Here is a 16,060-nt window from a genome sequence, read left to right as displayed (position 1 = left end):
GGTATCATATGCAGACACTGCAGGGCAGTTGGGGGGCTAATAATGCCCGTTAGGGGCGACGCGGGCGGCGGCCGGGCGGTCGGGCGGTGGTATTGGTGCGTTTGGGGCTATCAGCGGCCAGAACCGCCAACAGAACCCCTAAAACAGAGCTAAACATAGGGGCATGGAGGACGCGCCAGGAAGCGGCATCCGAGGGCAATGCAGCGACTCACTGGGGCAGCAGGAGAGCGATCAGGACGGGCCGCAGAACAAGCATTCGGCCCGCAGGACAGAGGCATTAGAAACGTAGGCCGGCAGCAGAAAAAGGTAGAAGGGCAGTTGACCAGGCAGGAGAGCAGCAGCAGACCAGAAGGCAGGCTGAGCCTGCGGGCTGGCTGCAAGCATTGCAGAGGACGTCCCCGTCCGTCGTCCTGTTTACAAGCGGCAGTGATTTTTTACATCCATCAACTTCTAACTAACTACTTACTGCCGACTGACAGACACACACACACTCATAACATACACACATAAACATACACATATCAGTATCAACACGAAATTTTTCTGACTTGATACTTTGACCAGTCTAACACAGATACTTTTTCTTTCCATTGATTTAGTAAATTCTATTGATTCTCCTGTAGACTCTCGATAGATAGACCATCAACAGGAAAAAAAGAACAGCAGAAAAACAGAAAAATAGAGAAAAAAAACAGTGAGAGACTAAGCAGTTAATATTGTCTTTTTTCTTTCGTTTGGTTGGATTCTGTTTTGAAATTTTTGATTTTTGACTTTTGATTTTGATTCTACTTTGGTGATAGTCCAAGATTCAGTTCTAGACCCGTTGATTGGAGATAGATTGAACCACAACAAGACACTTTTCATACTTTATTCATAGTAAGTAGGCGAATCATGGGATGATGAGTCGGGTGTTGTTATGTCGCGCCAGAATCATGACCCATACAAACAGTTTGTGCCAAGACCGTGAGCACTAGCTACACATATCAAGTAGTATTTGGTTTGGTTCGTTTCAGTCCGTTGGTCTTGGAATCAGTAGTTCTATCGAGCTACTGGTGGCACATCCTCCTCGTCCACATAATGGGTCATAATATGTCGCATGACAGGGTCACAGTATCCACAGTGTCAGGACCAAAGTCAACAAACCTTCAACTCAGCTGGCACCCTATACGCCCTGCCCTCCTCGAGCTTTGCTCGAGGAGCAACCAGGGTCTGGGGCGGAGCCCCAGCCGCCGGAGGCACACCCCCCTCCGACCTCAACATTGACACCCCCTGTCTAGATTACTAACAGAAGAGCAGAATATTTTTGACATAGATTCGCAATGGTTTCCCAACAAGCTGAACTCAGACGTAAGCTCGTCATTGTCGGTGATGGTGCCTGTGGTAAGACGTGTTTGCTGATTGTATTCTCTAAGGGCACTTTCCCCGAGGTGTACGTTCCTACTGTGTTCGAGAACTATGTTTCCGACGTCGAGGTTGACGGAAGACGGGTCGAGCTGGCTCTGTGGGATACCGCTGGCCAAGAAGACTATGACCGTCTTCGACCTCTGTCTTACCCCGATTCCAACGTGATTCTCATCTGTTTTGCCATTGACTCGCCCGACTCTCTTGACAACGTCCAAGAGAAGTGGATCGCCGAGGTGTTGCACTTCTGCCAGGGAATCCCTATTATTCTCGTCGGATGTAAGGTCGACCTGCGTGACGACCCTCGTACCATCGAGGAGCTTAGCCGTTCGTCGCAACGTCCTGTGGCCTCTTCCGAGGGTCAGGCCGTCGCTGATAAGATCGGAGCCATCAAGTACCTCGAGTGCTCGGCCAAGAACCAGACCGGTGTCCGCGAGGTGTTCGAGCACGCCACCCGAGCCGCCCTCATGGTCAAGGACAAGGCCCAACGTAAGAAGAAGTGTATTGTATTGTAAACGATAGGAGAATTAGAATATTGATCTCGTGGTTTTTCGCTTGCTTATGTTTTTTGTTTACAAAAATCCTACTTAATTTGCCCTCCTCGCCCATCCACTAACCGCACTTCTGCCGACCTCAGCCTTATTTTTATTGTTTCTTTGTTGTCTTCATTGTTGTTATTATACATTACATTTCCATTTGCTTGGTGCCCTGCTGCCTCCGGCGGCTGGGGCGCTGCCCCAGACCCCGTGGCTCGCTTCGCTCGATGGTTTTCGGGTGTCGTTGACAACGTCGTTTGACGTGAATCGAAAGGACCCCAGACCCCAGATCCAGGTTCCACTGAACCCCGACTCGAGCGGAGCGAGAGGAGCCTGGGGTCTGGGGCGTAGCCCCAGCCGCCGGAGGCAGGACCTGGGGCCCGTAGAAGGTGGTACATTTAATAGATTGCGTATATGAGGTGGGGGGAGGGTCGCTTAGGCGACGATTTTGGTGATTTTGCCGATGGCGACGGTCTGGCCCTGGTCACGGAGGGTGAAACGGCCCAGACGGGGGTAGTCCTTGAAGGGTTCGAGACAGACGGGTTCGGATGCCTCGAGCTCTACAATGACCATCATGCCCTTTTTGGCAAACACAGGTGGTTTCTTGGACTTACGGCCGGTGCCCTTCTCTAGCTTGTGGAGCAGTTGGGTCAGCACCACCTCCTCGATGGCAGTGTGGACGTGCATGACACAACCGTAACCGGTCGAGATAATGGACTTGTGCTCGAGAATGGCGATTTGGGCCTGGAACTTAGTGGCAGTGTGAACGGGGTTTTTAGCCGACGTCAGCACGTATCCCACTTGTACATCCTCTTCTTCAATGCCCTTGAGTTTAATACGGGTCTGGTCACCCGAAATAGCAGCAGGCACCTCGGCTTCAGACTCGTTATATACCGCCAAAACCTCGACAGGGGTTTTATTAGGCATGAGAATCAACGACTCGCCCTTACGAACGTTACCAGACTCGACCTTACCTTCGACAATGGTTCCGAGATCCTTACCTTTACCAGAAACAGGCATCATGAAAGGAGCACCTAATTTACGATCCTCAATGGAGATGGCGTCAAGGTACTCTAAAAGAGAGGGTCCGTCGTACCAAGGAGCCAGATCCTTGGGAACTCGCTCTTTAAGACCAGCTCCGGTATATCCAGATACTGGCATGAAAGTGACTTCGGTCTTATTATATCCACTGCCCTTGAGGAACACACTCAGCTTCTTAGTACACTCCTCATATCTCTCACCACTCCATTGCACAGTAGGGTCGTCCATCTTATTAACCACCACCAGCAACTTATTAATACCTTGAGTCTTGGCAAGAACAGCGTGCTCTCTAGTCTGACCGCCCTTTTCGAAACCAGTCTCATATTCACCCTTTCTAGCGGAAATCACCAGAATACCCACATCGGCTTGCGAAGCACCTCCAATCATACTGGAAACATACATCTTGTGGCCGGGCGCGTCTAAAATGGTGTATCTACGTTTTTCAGTCTCGAAAAATGCCTTACCAACTTCGACAGTCTTACCTTCGGCACGCTCTTCCTTATTGGTATCCATGACCCAAGACAGATACCAACCTTGACGACCAGCATCTTTGGCCTCGCGCTCGTACTTCTCAACTGTACGCTTATCAACAGCACCAGTCAAGTACAGTAAGTTACCACCCATAGTGGACTTACCAGCATCGACGTGGCCCATGAAGATAATCGACATATGCTCTTTACCACCAGTAGATCCAAACAAATCAGCAAGCACCTCTTTGTCGAGCTCTTCTTCCTGTTGTTTGGTCAATGTATCAGCATCTTGTTTCTCTCCACTTTTAGCAGATGGAGCTGGTGAGTCTGCCTTTTTACCAGCTGCAGCAGCTGCTGCTGCACTGGATTTGCCTTCTGGCTTAGGAGTGGATGAAGGAGTAATAGATGGAGTAGAAGCCTTGCTGTCGGTCTTGGCTTCAGTCTTGGTTTCAGTTTTGGCTTCAGACTTGACTTCAGTCTTGGTCTCAGTCTTGACCTCAGACTTGGCTTCAGTCTTGGCTTCAGTCTTGGCTGGAGTAGATGCAGCAGCGGGCTTAGCCTCAGGCTTCTTCTCCTCACCAAGCTTCAAAACCTTGGGTTTGTTGGTACCGGTGATAATAGAAGAGCCAGAAGAAGAAGAAGAAGGAGTGGCAGCAGCACCTCCTGCTAAAGGTCTGCTTCTGGCAGGTGGTGGAGGCAGGCTGCTCTTCTTGTTCTGATACTCTTCCAGAGTCATAGTACTTCCACTGTCTTCTTGCTGGTAGTTATTGTTATTGTTGTACGATTGGTTGTAATTGTTGTAACCTCCTCTGTTGTTATAACCACCGCGGTTATAGGTATTATCGTACTGGCCATACTGTTGTTGCTGTTGTCCATATTGGCCATATTGGCCCTGTTGCTGGCCATATTGACCATATTGACCATATTGTTGTTGGCCATATTGACCATATTGTTGGCCTCCATACTGGCCATATTGTCCAGGAGTAAAAGTCTGACCACCAGGTTGGAAGTTCTGACCCGGTTGGAAACTATACTGGAAGTTCTGGCCCTGACCTTGACCTTGACCTTGGCCCTGGTTCTGGTTCTGGCCGGGAGCCTGGCCATTTCCACCCACCTGGGCACGGGCCTGGAAGTCCTGGGCAAACTTGTCCTGATCAAATCCCGACATTGTCTCTGTTCTGCGTGTAACGATCTCGAAAATCCACTTAACAGCTTACTCAATCGCACTCAACACACGGGTGTATTAACACTAAATCAAATCAATCCTGCTACTGCCTAGCCACATACATCTGCAGTCATAATTTTTTCATGGCCTCGCTCGCAGCCGGGTAACATATGCCCTAACCCGCACTGATCTCAGGGGGTCTTCTTCTCCGCGAAGCGGAGCTACAGGGTCTGGGGCGGAGCCCCAGCCGCCGGAGGCTTTTGGGGGGACGCCGGTGGTGCCTCCGGCGGCTGGGGCTCCGCCCCAGACCCCGTGGCTCCGCTTCGCGGAGGGCTTCGGGCAGTGTATGAGAATAAATAAGGGGTAAATGGGGGGAGATTTAGGGCGGGGGTGCGGGGTTGGTTTTGACGATGGGTTTGGCAGGGTCCCAGGGACCCTGGATCTCGTTTTTGTATTTTTGAAGTCTCAGGAACCAGCCTGGGATGACGATGGTGACTGTCAGCTGGACCACGATCCATACTAGGAGCGCCCAGATCCCACCAATGATGTATAGTCCGACGTCGGTGAGGGTCAGCAGCACTCCCAGAAGGACCCAGTGTGCGGTTTCCGACGAGGATCGCACCCATTGAGCAAATGTCGGTAGTACTCCGAGAATCTGGATCGAGTAAAGAACAAAACAGAAGACTGATAGTGATGTGTTGAGTCGTGATGCCAGGACTATGGCTGTAGAGAGTGCTAGGTTGGTGGAGAGCATAAGTTTGAACCCAGTTCGCGAGATGTACGAGTAGTCATATAGACATACGTTGGCTACACAGAGCCAGCAGGCAATCGACCAGATAGAGTCTGAGGAAATGGACTGAGTGAGTGATTTCAAGACAGGTGATAGTGCCAGAACTGTGAATAGAATGAGCAGTGAGCTTTTCAGAATGGTGCCTCTGTCATGAACCACATGAGTCCGTAGGTCCCATAGTATAAATCCTGCTACTGTGGTGAGTCCACTGGTACCAGCAAACCACACGGGGTTCCAATCTCGATTATAAATACCCACAAATGCAATGACAAAAATGGCTATTGAACACAGATGCACCAGAATCACTGACGAATCGCAGATCAGTCGCCAGTACGAGTACGGTTGGACGTTGGAATTGCGTTTCAACTGCGACAGAAACGATTTATCCACGAAATTGTCCGGATATGGTTGTTTGACCCACAACAGCTTCCGCCACGGCTGCCGTTGCTCCATGCTGTGTGAATGACGAGCGACATGCTCTCTCCACGACCTGCTTCACCACTTTACGATCTCGGCACAGCCGCGTCTCAGGGGGAGGGGGCATTGCAGGATCGATAAAAGAATAGACTTAGTGAACAATTTGAGGTTGTTATTCAGTAATCTTTCTTATAGCAGAATTGCTTGATATAGTACTCAACTTATTAGAAATTACTACTAGACACATTTCCTGCATATTTATATCTTCGCAATCAATACGAGCCACTAATAGTATTGCAGGTGAGAACCTTAAAGTTTACTATCAATGTTCTATGCTCAGGGTGGGACTTACTGTAACTTTTATACAAGGCTGATCGATCATATTTCAACACTCCGGCGGCCCGGGCTCCGCCCGGACCTGGTTGTACTCGCTTTGCGAGCGGGTGGGAGAGAGGTGTTGGGGGGATTGCTTAGTTGGTGTGGGCATACACAGAGGACAGGGCTTGACGCAGGGTCCGCTGCAGGGTCCACGCCGCTCGCGAAGCGAGCACAACCAGGTCCGGGCGGAGCCCGGCCGCCGGAGGCATGTGGCCAGGCCACAAAGATAGATGCAAATATAATAAATTAAAGACTGGTGTGATGCCAGAGGGGTGTAGCTATGCAGAGACCGTTTGAGCGTCGGCGTGGGTGCGGATGAGCTGGCGCATCCAGTCTTCTTCGGGGGAGGGTGTGGGGGATGAAGACGAGGATGTCGAGCTGGGTTTAGACTTGCGAGCTTTTTTGGATTTGCTGCTGCCGTCAGATTTGCTGGTTTTGGATGCTGGCATGCTAGAACCAGAGCTGCTTTTGCTCGACTTGCTCTTTTTACTGTCCTTGCTGTCTCTCCTGGACTTCTTTTTATCGTCATAGCTGGCTTTGTTGTCGTTTTCTTGTGTTTCACTGTCGTCGCTATCAGTATCTCTCTTTCGTTTACTGCTCTTTGACTTGCTACTGCTGTTGCTGTTGGAATCACTGCTGCTCTTGCTTTTGCTCTTCTTTTTGTTTGATTTGTCTTTAATACTTTTGTCGGACTCCTTCTTTTCATCTTTTAAATTCTGGTTCTTTTTGCTGGAACTCGATAGACCCTCTGGAGGTATACTGCCCTCTAGCACTCCACCTCGGACGAACATGCGATACAGGGGGGATACATTTTGGCTGACAGCAGAAACTTTGATCTCGTTCTGTTTGAAAGTCACGCCACCGTCTTTACTAGATCCACTGGTGCTGACATCAAGACCCTTGAGCTGGCCATCAAACATCCTCTCCCACCAGGCTTCCTGGTCTCCTGCTGTATGACCGAGGCCCTTGGTGTCTTTCTTATGCTTGACAAGAATGGGCTTTCTCAAACCACCTTTCTGGAGAGGCTGGCCATGAGACCAGCCGAAAGACTGCAGATAGCTCGCTGAATCCATATCTGCTTTTTTTTATCTGAAATATCGATACAGTTAAGGCGTATATCAAGTGTCGATATCAGCTACCTCAGTATGTATAGTGGTAATTTATTTTCGAGTGCGGCTCAAAAACAAAAAAATTCTTTCCAGGCCCTGCAGTGATGATCGCAGTTTCTACCGCTTATCGTGCAGCTACTGTGTTTCCTATCTAGACAAGTTGTTGTTGGGATCTCACTTTCCAGAACACTTTAACACTTTTTAATTATTAGATGATCAAGTATAAGTGTTAAACTTTGAATTTATTGGCTCTACATTAGAGGGTATCAGTATATTTTATAGTATCTTGGTATTATGTGTTGAGTGTACAATGCATATATATTAACCACTCATACATATCAGGGTGAGAAGCGGGTATCAATTGTGCAAATAATAAGCATTAAGGTAAAGAAAAGGAACAACTATAAAATTTGTAGGATACCGAGTATAGTGTAAAGTAAGTACAGGACTACAGTGTTCTTGAAATGAGACTTTTTTATTGTCGACTACAGGAAGGTAGTGATATGACCATGAGCCTCGGTTGGGCTTGTCATCTCTTCGTTCTACGGTCATTATTTGAGACCAAAGTTAATCCGCTGTGTCCCTTGATACACAGACATTGTTAATAAAAAAGTCCATCCGGAAAATAAGATTAAATCAAGATTTATCGACAGTTTTAACACAAACATGGATATAAACATCACGTGACGGCAGTAGCCGCTGCGAGCGCGCTTAACCCAAACTGCATCTCAGCATCATGTGAACCATGTTGTGTTCGAGATTCATCGCTTATCAAGAAAGCGATAGAGAAGAGGAGGCAATTCCTCCAGAAAATTGATTGTACTAACTGAATATCGGTATTTTGTATCTCTAGAAACACATTGAAGACTGGTAAGTGGACAAATTCAGGGAAAATCTGGAAAACGGTCTTATACAGGGTGAATATATGAATGCCACTGGCTGGCTAGGGTCCATGCCGGGCACTATTTATCCCCCTGGTGCTGTAATTTGAAGCATAAAACTAACTCCTGAAGCATTTCACAAGGTATAGCAGTATATTTGGAGCTCAGAACTGCACACACAACACAGTAAAGTAAGAACGAGCTCTCTTGACTAAACACTGAACAGGACGCAGGGCGTCTCAGCAGCTCGCGAAGCGAGCACTACGGGTCCGGGCGGAGCCCGGCCGCCGGAGGCAACTGGCCGACAACCCACAAGTACTAATTGAAGTAAGAGATCTAACAACCCAGACATGTCGGCGTCAACGACGCTGGACAGCACAGTTGTGTCCACGATATTCGCAGGCCTGAAGTCGAAGTAAGTCCCAAAACAGAGACTTTTATCACCGAAACATGATATTTGTAGCCCATTGGTCCTTGTGATGTACTTACAGGATTATTTGTTTGGTTATGGGGAGATTAGTTGCCAGGTGAAGAGAAGGAGGGAATGGAAGTATGGTTAGTTAGAAGACATGTGCTAACAGAGTAGATCGCATGAAGAAAAAAAGCGGGCAGCTGAGAACCTGAAAACACATCTAGTGTCGGTTGCACCAGAGATACCGCCAGAGCAGTTTGCTAGGTATAATAATGACATCAACAAGCGCATTTTTGAACTTTTAAGGAGTCCCGACCCGAGTTTTCGGCTGGGTGCCGTCTACGCCATTGACCAGTTGATTGATGCCGATACGGGAGAAGAAGCAGCTGTAAAAATCACCCGGTTTGTGAACTACTTACGATCGGTAGTTCAGACTACAGATACCGATGTATTAAGAGCTGCAGCCAGTGCACTTGGTAAGCTGACGATTTCCGGCAGTTTGGCAGGTGATTTAGTCGATTTCGAAGTCAAGCGATGCTTAGAATGGCTGCAATCAGACCGCCAGGAAGTGAGAAGACACGCTGCTGTGCTCGAAATCAAGGCCATGGCCGAAAACAGTCCGACACTCTTGTATTCATATGTTGGACAGATTATAGAATCGATCTGGGTAGCATTGCGAGACCCGAGATTGGCCATTCGAGTCGACGCTGCTGATGCACTGAGTGCCTGTTTAAAGATTATTTTCGCTAGAGATAGTGTTCAAAGACAGCAATGGTATAACAAGATTTTAGAAGAAGCGCAAAGTGGGTTCAAGACTGCTATCACCGAAACCATTCACGGAAGTTTACTAGTATACCGCGAGCTTCTCGGTCACGCTGGCATGTTTATGCAACCAAGGTATATCGAGGTGTGTGATACTGTGCTACGATACAAAGATCACAAGGACCCGCTTATTCGTCGCACCGTCATCATGATCCTGCCAGATCTCGCAAAGTACAACCCTGTAGAGTTCACCAAGCGGTACCTGGTCGACTGTACCGCACATCTTATTGGCCAGCTCAAGAAAGAAAAAGACCGGGGACTCGTTTTTCTCTCGATCGGAAACATCGCCGTCAGCGTTCGCAGTAACATGACTTTCTACCTCGAACCCATCCTGGAAAATGTCCGTGAAGGGCTCATGTCAAAAGGGTATGTTATTTTGGGTGACATTGTGCCTCCGGCGGCTGGGGCTCCGCCCCAAACCCCGTTGCTCCTGCTTCGCAGGAGATAGTGAGAGGTCCTATTATAAGGAGCAGAACTAACTATTTTAGACGAGTTAGGAAGGAGCAGGAAGGGGCTATTTTTAGCTGTTTGGGAATGCTGGCTGGTGCTGTTGGCCAAACTCTTGCTAAACATATTACTAGAGAGATTTTGGAGCTCATATTTGCCAGTGGATTGAGTGATGCTTTAGTGCGTTGCTTGACTGATTTTGTCATGTATATCCCGCCATTACAAGATACCATAAGAGATAGACTGCTGGATATTCTTAGTTTGACTCTAAATGGTAGCCCTTATAGGGCCCCAGGAAGCCCAAATCACAGTCATAATATGAATGAAACCGCTGCTAGGGAGTATAGAGAAATGACTCTGGCCAAAGACGGCTTGTCCTCCGACATGACTGAGAACCAGCTGATTACACTAGCACTGACTGTGTTAGGTCTGTTCAATTTCAAGGGTCGTTCACTCTCTGATTTTGTCAAAGACTGTGTAATCAGATATATGGAACACGACGATCCACAAGTGCGAAAAGCTGCCGCTCTGACTTCTTGCAAGATTTACACTAAAGACCCTATTTGTAACCATGTTAGTAGCAATGCCTTAAAGTCTGTTGGCATTGTTATTGAGCGGTTGCTGACAATTTCTGTTACTGATCCTTCGGCTGAGATTCGATATGAAGTGCTAAGTTCATTAGATGCAAGACTTGATCCTCATCTTTCACAACCAGAAAATGTCAGACTTCTCTTTATGGCCTTAAACGACGAAGTATTCAGTATCCGTCAAGTAGCGATAACAGTAATTGGCCGACTAAGCAGATGTAACCCGGCATATGTTATCCCGTCTCTTCGAAAAACTTTGATTCAGCTTCTTACCGAGCTTGAATACTCTAATAACCCCAGAAATAAGGAAGAAAGTGCTAAATTACTGGCAGCTCTTATCAGGTCGTCAAAGGGCCTTATTAAGCCTTATGTTAAATCGATTCTCAAAGTTTTGATCCCTCGTGCCAGAGACTCGAGCTCCTCAGTTGCTGCCAGCTCAATCAAGGCCATTGGTGAATTGGCTCGTATTGGTCCAAAACAAATGGAAGAATACATTCCACAGTTAATGAACTTGATTTTGGATACATTCCAGGACCAGGCATCACCAGTTAAGAGGGATGCCGCATTAAGAACTTTGGGTCAACTGGCAAGTAGCACAGGCTACGTCATTGATCCATTTATCGACTACCCACAATTATTAGGTATCTTGATTAATATCCTTCGAACAGAGCAATCGGTACCAATTCAACGAGAGACTGTCAGATTACTTGGAATTTTAGGTGCTCTGGATCCATACAAGTATCGTGAGGTAGTAAGAAAAACCGAAGATGACGAGGGTGAACGTGAACAAACTCCAATCGATATTAAATTACTTATGAAGGGTATGAGCCCCACATCAGACGAATATTTCCCAACAGTAGTTATCACAACACTCATGGGTCTATTGAAGGATAGTTCATTAGTTACCCATCATACAATGATAGCTCAAGCTATTTTGTTTATCTTCAAATCATTAGGTTTGAAGTGTGTTCCATTTTTGAGCCAGATTATCCCTGGACTGTTGGGTGTCATGAGAACGAGCACAAATACCATGACCGAGTTCTTTTTTAAGCAATTGTCAATTCTCGTCAACGTGGTCAAGCAGCATATTCGAACTTATTTGGATAGTATATTCGCTATTATCAAGGAGTTCTTTCCCATTCCCTCGCTCCAACCCACTATTTTAATGCTTATCGATTCCATTTCGCAAGCTTTGGATGGTGAATTCAAAATCTATATTCCATCTTTGTTACCACTGCTAATCGGAGTGCTCCAAAATGATCAACAACAGGTAGGCGGGTCTCTTGAATCTTCGATCAAGGTTCTTAATAGCTTTGTCACCTTCGGGTCGAATATTGAAGAATATATCCACCTCATTATTCCGACAATTGTGAATAGGTTCGAACATGCCCCGCTGCCATTGCGAGTTGCTGCTATTGAATCAGTTGGTGACCTCTGTCGTACTGTAAATCTGAATGATATGGCTTCACGTATAATTCACCCCTTACTACGTGTTATTAGAGACGGCAATGAAGAGCTTAGGAAGGTGTCCGTTGAAACTTTGTCTTCTCTAGCTTACCAAATGGGATCGGAATTCACAGTGTTTATCGAAGTTATCAATCACGAACTAGCCAAAGCAAAGGTACACTCGTCCACATACGAGAGACTTATTTCGAAACTGCTCAATAATGAGCCATTACCGCAAAACTTGAATCCTTTCCGCAAGCGAGACAAGATGAGAGATGAAGCTTCACCCGCCGATGTGCCATCAATGAAGCTTCCTGTTAACCAACAGCAACTCAAGTCAGCATGGGATACTTCACAACGGTCGACTCGTGAAGATTGGTATGAGTGGATTCGTAAATTTAGTGTTGAATTGCTAAAAGAATCTCCCTCTCATGCAATCAGAGCATGCTCTAGTATTGCTGGTGTATACCCACCTTTAGCCCGCGACCTGTTCAATGCCAGTTTCTTCAGCTGCTGGACCGAACTCTATGATCAGTATAAAGAAGATCTTGTTAAGCATATTGAAGCTGCGCTGACGTCTCCGAATATCCCTCCTGAAGTCCTACAAGTCATCCTAAACCTTGCTGAGTACATGGAACATGATGAGAAACCGCTACCAATCGACATCAGAACTTTTGCAATCTATGCTCAGAAATGTCATGCATATGCCAAGGCTCTCCATTATAAGGAGCTAGAGTTTATGACAGAACCTTCGACGCCTACAATTGAATCGTTAATCACGATTAATAACCAATTGCAACAGTCAGATGCCGCTATCGGTATTCTGAAGCATGCACAACAGCACCACAATCTACAACTAAAGGAAACCTGGTACGAAAAGTTGCAACGATGGGAAGAGGCATTGGCCGCTTATAGAGCTAGAGAAAAAACTGAACCTGATTCAATGGACATTACCATGGGTAAAATGCGTTGCTTGCATGCATTGGGAGAGTGGGAGCAGTTGTCACAACTGGCACAAGAGAAATGGACCAACTCTACGAATGAGATCCGTAGAGCAGTCGCTCCTTTGGCAGCCGCTGCCTCATGGGGTCTTGGTCAATGGGAAAAGATGGATACTTATATCTCGGTTATGAAACCAGATTCCCCCGATCGTTCATTCTTCAACTCTATTCTGTATATTCATCGTAGCAACTTTGAGGAAGCCTCTCAGCAAATTCTCAAGGCTCGTGATCAGCTTATCACTGAGTTGACTGCACTTGTCAGTGAAAGTTATAATCGTGCCTATGGTGTTGTTGTACGAGTACAGATGCTCGCAGAACTGGAAGAAATTATCACCTATAAATTACTTCCAGATAACGCTGAAGAAAAGGAGACCATGAGGAAGACTTGGATGAGACGTCTTAAAGGATGCCAGCGTAATGTCGATATTTGGCAGAGAATGCTCAAAGTCCGTGCGCTGGTTGTCAAACCGAAGCAAGATATGGACATGTGGATTAAGTTTGCTAATCTATGTCGTAAATCCAATAGAATGGGCTTAGCAGAGAAGTCGCTAGGATCTCTACTGGAAAAAGAAGATGGCGATCACAGTTCTTCACGAGGCGGTGCACCTCCACAGGTTGTATATGCCCAAGTTAAATACTTATGGGCAACTGGAAGCCACAGAGAAGCTCTTAATTGCTTGTTGGAGTTTACCAGTCGCATGGCAGAAGATCTTAACCTGGGTAGTAATGATGATCTCATATCACAGCCATTACCATCAGAGAGACCGGGAGCCACAGAGGAAACTGAGCAGTATACCAAACTTCTTGCGAGATGTTTCTTGAAGCAAGGTGAATGGCAAGTTAAACTAATTCCGAATTGGAAAACTGATGACAAAGACGCAGTTCTGGGTGCTTATCTTCTTGCTACCCATTTCGATCGCAAATGGTATAAAGCTTGGCATAGTTGGGCTCTAGCGAATTTCGATGTTGTGTCGATGCACGAAAGTTTGAAAATGCAATCCACTCAAGCAATAGCTGCTGCTCTTGCAAATCCCAGTGCAGGACCCCCTCCACTACCTTATGAACCACCAAAAGATCTTGTGCAGCGACATGTCGTGCCAGCTCTTCGCGGTTTCTTCCATTCTATCTCATTATCAGATCAGAAGGCACTCCAAGACATTTTAAGATTGCTCACCTTGTGGTTCAAATATGGTGGAGTAGTAGAAGCTGCTTCCGCTATGACTGAAGGGTTTGCAATGATCAAGGTAGAAGTGTGGCTGGAAGTTGTACCACAGTTGATTTCTCGAATTCATCAACCAGATCCCACTGTCAGTAAAACTCTTCATGGCCTTCTTAATGAGCTTGGTAAGAAACATCCACAAGCTTTGGCATATCCATTGACTGTTGCCATCAAATCGGATAGTGTTTCCCGCCAAAAGGCCGCGTCTACTATTCTTGATAAGATGAGAGCACACAGTGCAGTTTTAGTTGATCAGTCTGAACTAGTAAGTTTTGAACTTATTAGAGTTGCAGTTCTTTGGCATGAACAATGGCATGAGGGCTTGGAAGATGCTTCAAGATATTTCTTTGGAGAGCATAACATTGACAAAATGTTTGCTACGTTGGAACCGCTCCACAGAGCTCTTGAACGGGGTCCTGAAACATTACGCGAAGTTTCTTTCCAGACTGCTTTTGGTCGAGACCTGCATGACGCTTACGAATGGGCTCTGAGTTATAAGCGTACAAACGATCTGACTCACTTGAATCAAGCTTGGGATATCTACTACAGTGTATTCAGAAGAATCACTAGGCAACTGCCTCAATTGCAATCGCTCGATTTGCAATACGTATCTCCCAAGCTTATGGCTGCTCATGATTTGTCACTAGCTGTTCCGGGTACCTATGTTCCTGGAAAACCAGTTATCAGTATTGTCAAATTTGACCCTATTTTCTCAGTTATCTCGTCTAAACAGAGACCAAGAAAGGTTACTATCAAGGGTAGTGATGGAAAAGAATACCAATATGTACTCAAGGGTCACGAAGATATTCGCCAAGACAACCTGGTCATGCAATTGTTCGGTTTGGTTAATACACTACTTGCTGACGATCCAGAGTGCTTTAAGAGGCATCTTAACATTCAACGTTATGCAGCTATTCCTCTATCACCCAAGTCTGGTCTACTAGGATGGGTACCTCACAGTGATACCTTCCATTATTTGATCAGAGAATATCGTGAAAATAAGATTCTGTTGAATATTGAGCACCGTATCATGTTACAGATGGCACCAGACTACGAGAACTTGACACACATCCAAAAGATCGAAGTGTTTACTCATGCTCTTGACAACACGCGTGGTCAAGATCTCTATAGAGTCCTATGGCTCAAGAGTAGATCTTCAGAGGCTTGGCTTGATCGTCGTACACAATACACGCGGTCATTGGCCGTCATGTCGATGGTGGGCTATATTCTTGGCCTGGGTGATAGACATCCTTCTAATCTGATGATGGACAGATATACAGGTAAAGTCATTCATATTGATTTTGGTGACTGTTTTGAAGCGGCCATCTTGCGTGAGAAGTTCCCTGAAAAGGTTCCGTTTAGATTAACTAGAATGTTAACTTACGCAATGGAGGTGTCTGGTATTGAAGGAAGTTACCGTATCACATGTGAAAATGTTATGAGGTTGTTACGCGATAATAGTGAGTCCTTGATGGCTATTCTCGAAGCATTTGCATATGATCCTTTGATCAACTGGGGTTTCGATATTCCTGCCAATGCAAAAGCAGATAAAACATTGGTCCCAGTTCCTCCCGCAACTGACCAAACTGTAGAACGCAGGGCCAGTGTATCGTCATCGAATAACCCGAATAATATTGTTGATCCTGCAGAATTGCGAAGAAGAACGATCGTCAACGATAACGAGGCTTCAAAGGTTGAGGAGACAATCCAACAATCAGAGGTTCGTACTGCTCGTGCTCAACTGGTTTTGAGACGTATCACCGATAAACTGACTGGTAATGATTTCAAGAGGTTCCACAATCTTGACACACCAAACCAAGTTGACAGGCTGATCAAACAAGCAACGAACATTGAAAACTTGTGCCAACATTTCGTCGGATGGTGCTCTTTCTGGTAGAGGCTGTCTACATTATACTATTTAATAATAAATGAAATATG

At 46.3% G+C, this 16,060-nt stretch overlaps 5 protein-coding genes across 5 annotated transcripts; 3 read left to right on the top strand and 2 right to left on the bottom strand.

Moving 5' to 3' along the window:
• Positions 1-1,319: 1,319 nt before the first annotated feature.
• Positions 1,320-1,916, top strand: RHO1 (Rho family GTPase RHO1; the record flags this gene model as incomplete). The annotated part of the gene is made up of 1 exon (XM_018879786.1): positions 1,320-1,916. The coding sequence occupies one exon, from the start codon at positions 1,320-1,322 to the stop codon at positions 1,914-1,916; it is 597 nt and encodes a 198-aa protein (XP_018737668.1).
• Positions 1,917-2,372: 456 nt separating this feature from the next.
• On the bottom strand, positions 2,373-4,616 carry SUP35 (translation termination factor GTPase eRF3; the record flags this gene model as incomplete). Its single annotated transcript, XM_018879785.1, has 1 exon — positions 2,373-4,616. One exon carries the CDS (start codon positions 4,614-4,616, stop codon positions 2,373-2,375), a length of 2,244 nt encoding a protein of 747 aa, XP_018737667.1.
• A 1,860-nt stretch (positions 4,617-6,476) lies between these two features.
• On the bottom strand, positions 6,477-7,271 carry TMA23 (Tma23p; the record flags this gene model as incomplete). The annotated part of the gene is made up of 1 exon (XM_018879784.1): positions 6,477-7,271. One exon carries the CDS (start codon positions 7,269-7,271, stop codon positions 6,477-6,479), a length of 795 nt encoding a protein of 264 aa, XP_018737666.1.
• A 1,933-nt stretch (positions 7,272-9,204) lies between these two features.
• Positions 9,205-9,870, top strand: TOR2 (phosphatidylinositol kinase-related protein kinase TOR2; the record flags this gene model as incomplete). The annotated part of the gene is made up of 1 exon (XM_018879783.1): positions 9,205-9,870. One exon carries the CDS (start codon positions 9,205-9,207, stop codon positions 9,868-9,870), a length of 666 nt encoding a protein of 221 aa, XP_018737665.1.
• Positions 9,871-9,956: 86 nt separating this feature from the next.
• On the top strand, positions 9,957-16,019 carry TOR1 (phosphatidylinositol kinase-related protein kinase TOR1; the record flags this gene model as incomplete). Its single annotated transcript, XM_018879782.1, has 1 exon — positions 9,957-16,019. The coding sequence occupies one exon, from the start codon at positions 9,957-9,959 to the stop codon at positions 16,017-16,019; it is 6,063 nt and encodes a 2,020-aa protein (XP_018737664.1).
• Between the last annotated feature and the right edge of the window lie 41 nt (positions 16,020-16,060).

This window comes from Sugiyamaella lignohabitans, chromosome B (assembly GCF_001640025.1).
Source record: "Sugiyamaella lignohabitans strain CBS 10342 chromosome B, complete sequence".
Classification (NCBI taxonomy): Eukaryota; Fungi; Ascomycota; class Dipodascomycetes; order Dipodascales; family Trichomonascaceae; genus Sugiyamaella; species Sugiyamaella lignohabitans.
The sequence above is the reverse complement of the archived record's forward strand: the minus strand, read 5'-3'. Positions and strand labels throughout refer to the sequence as shown.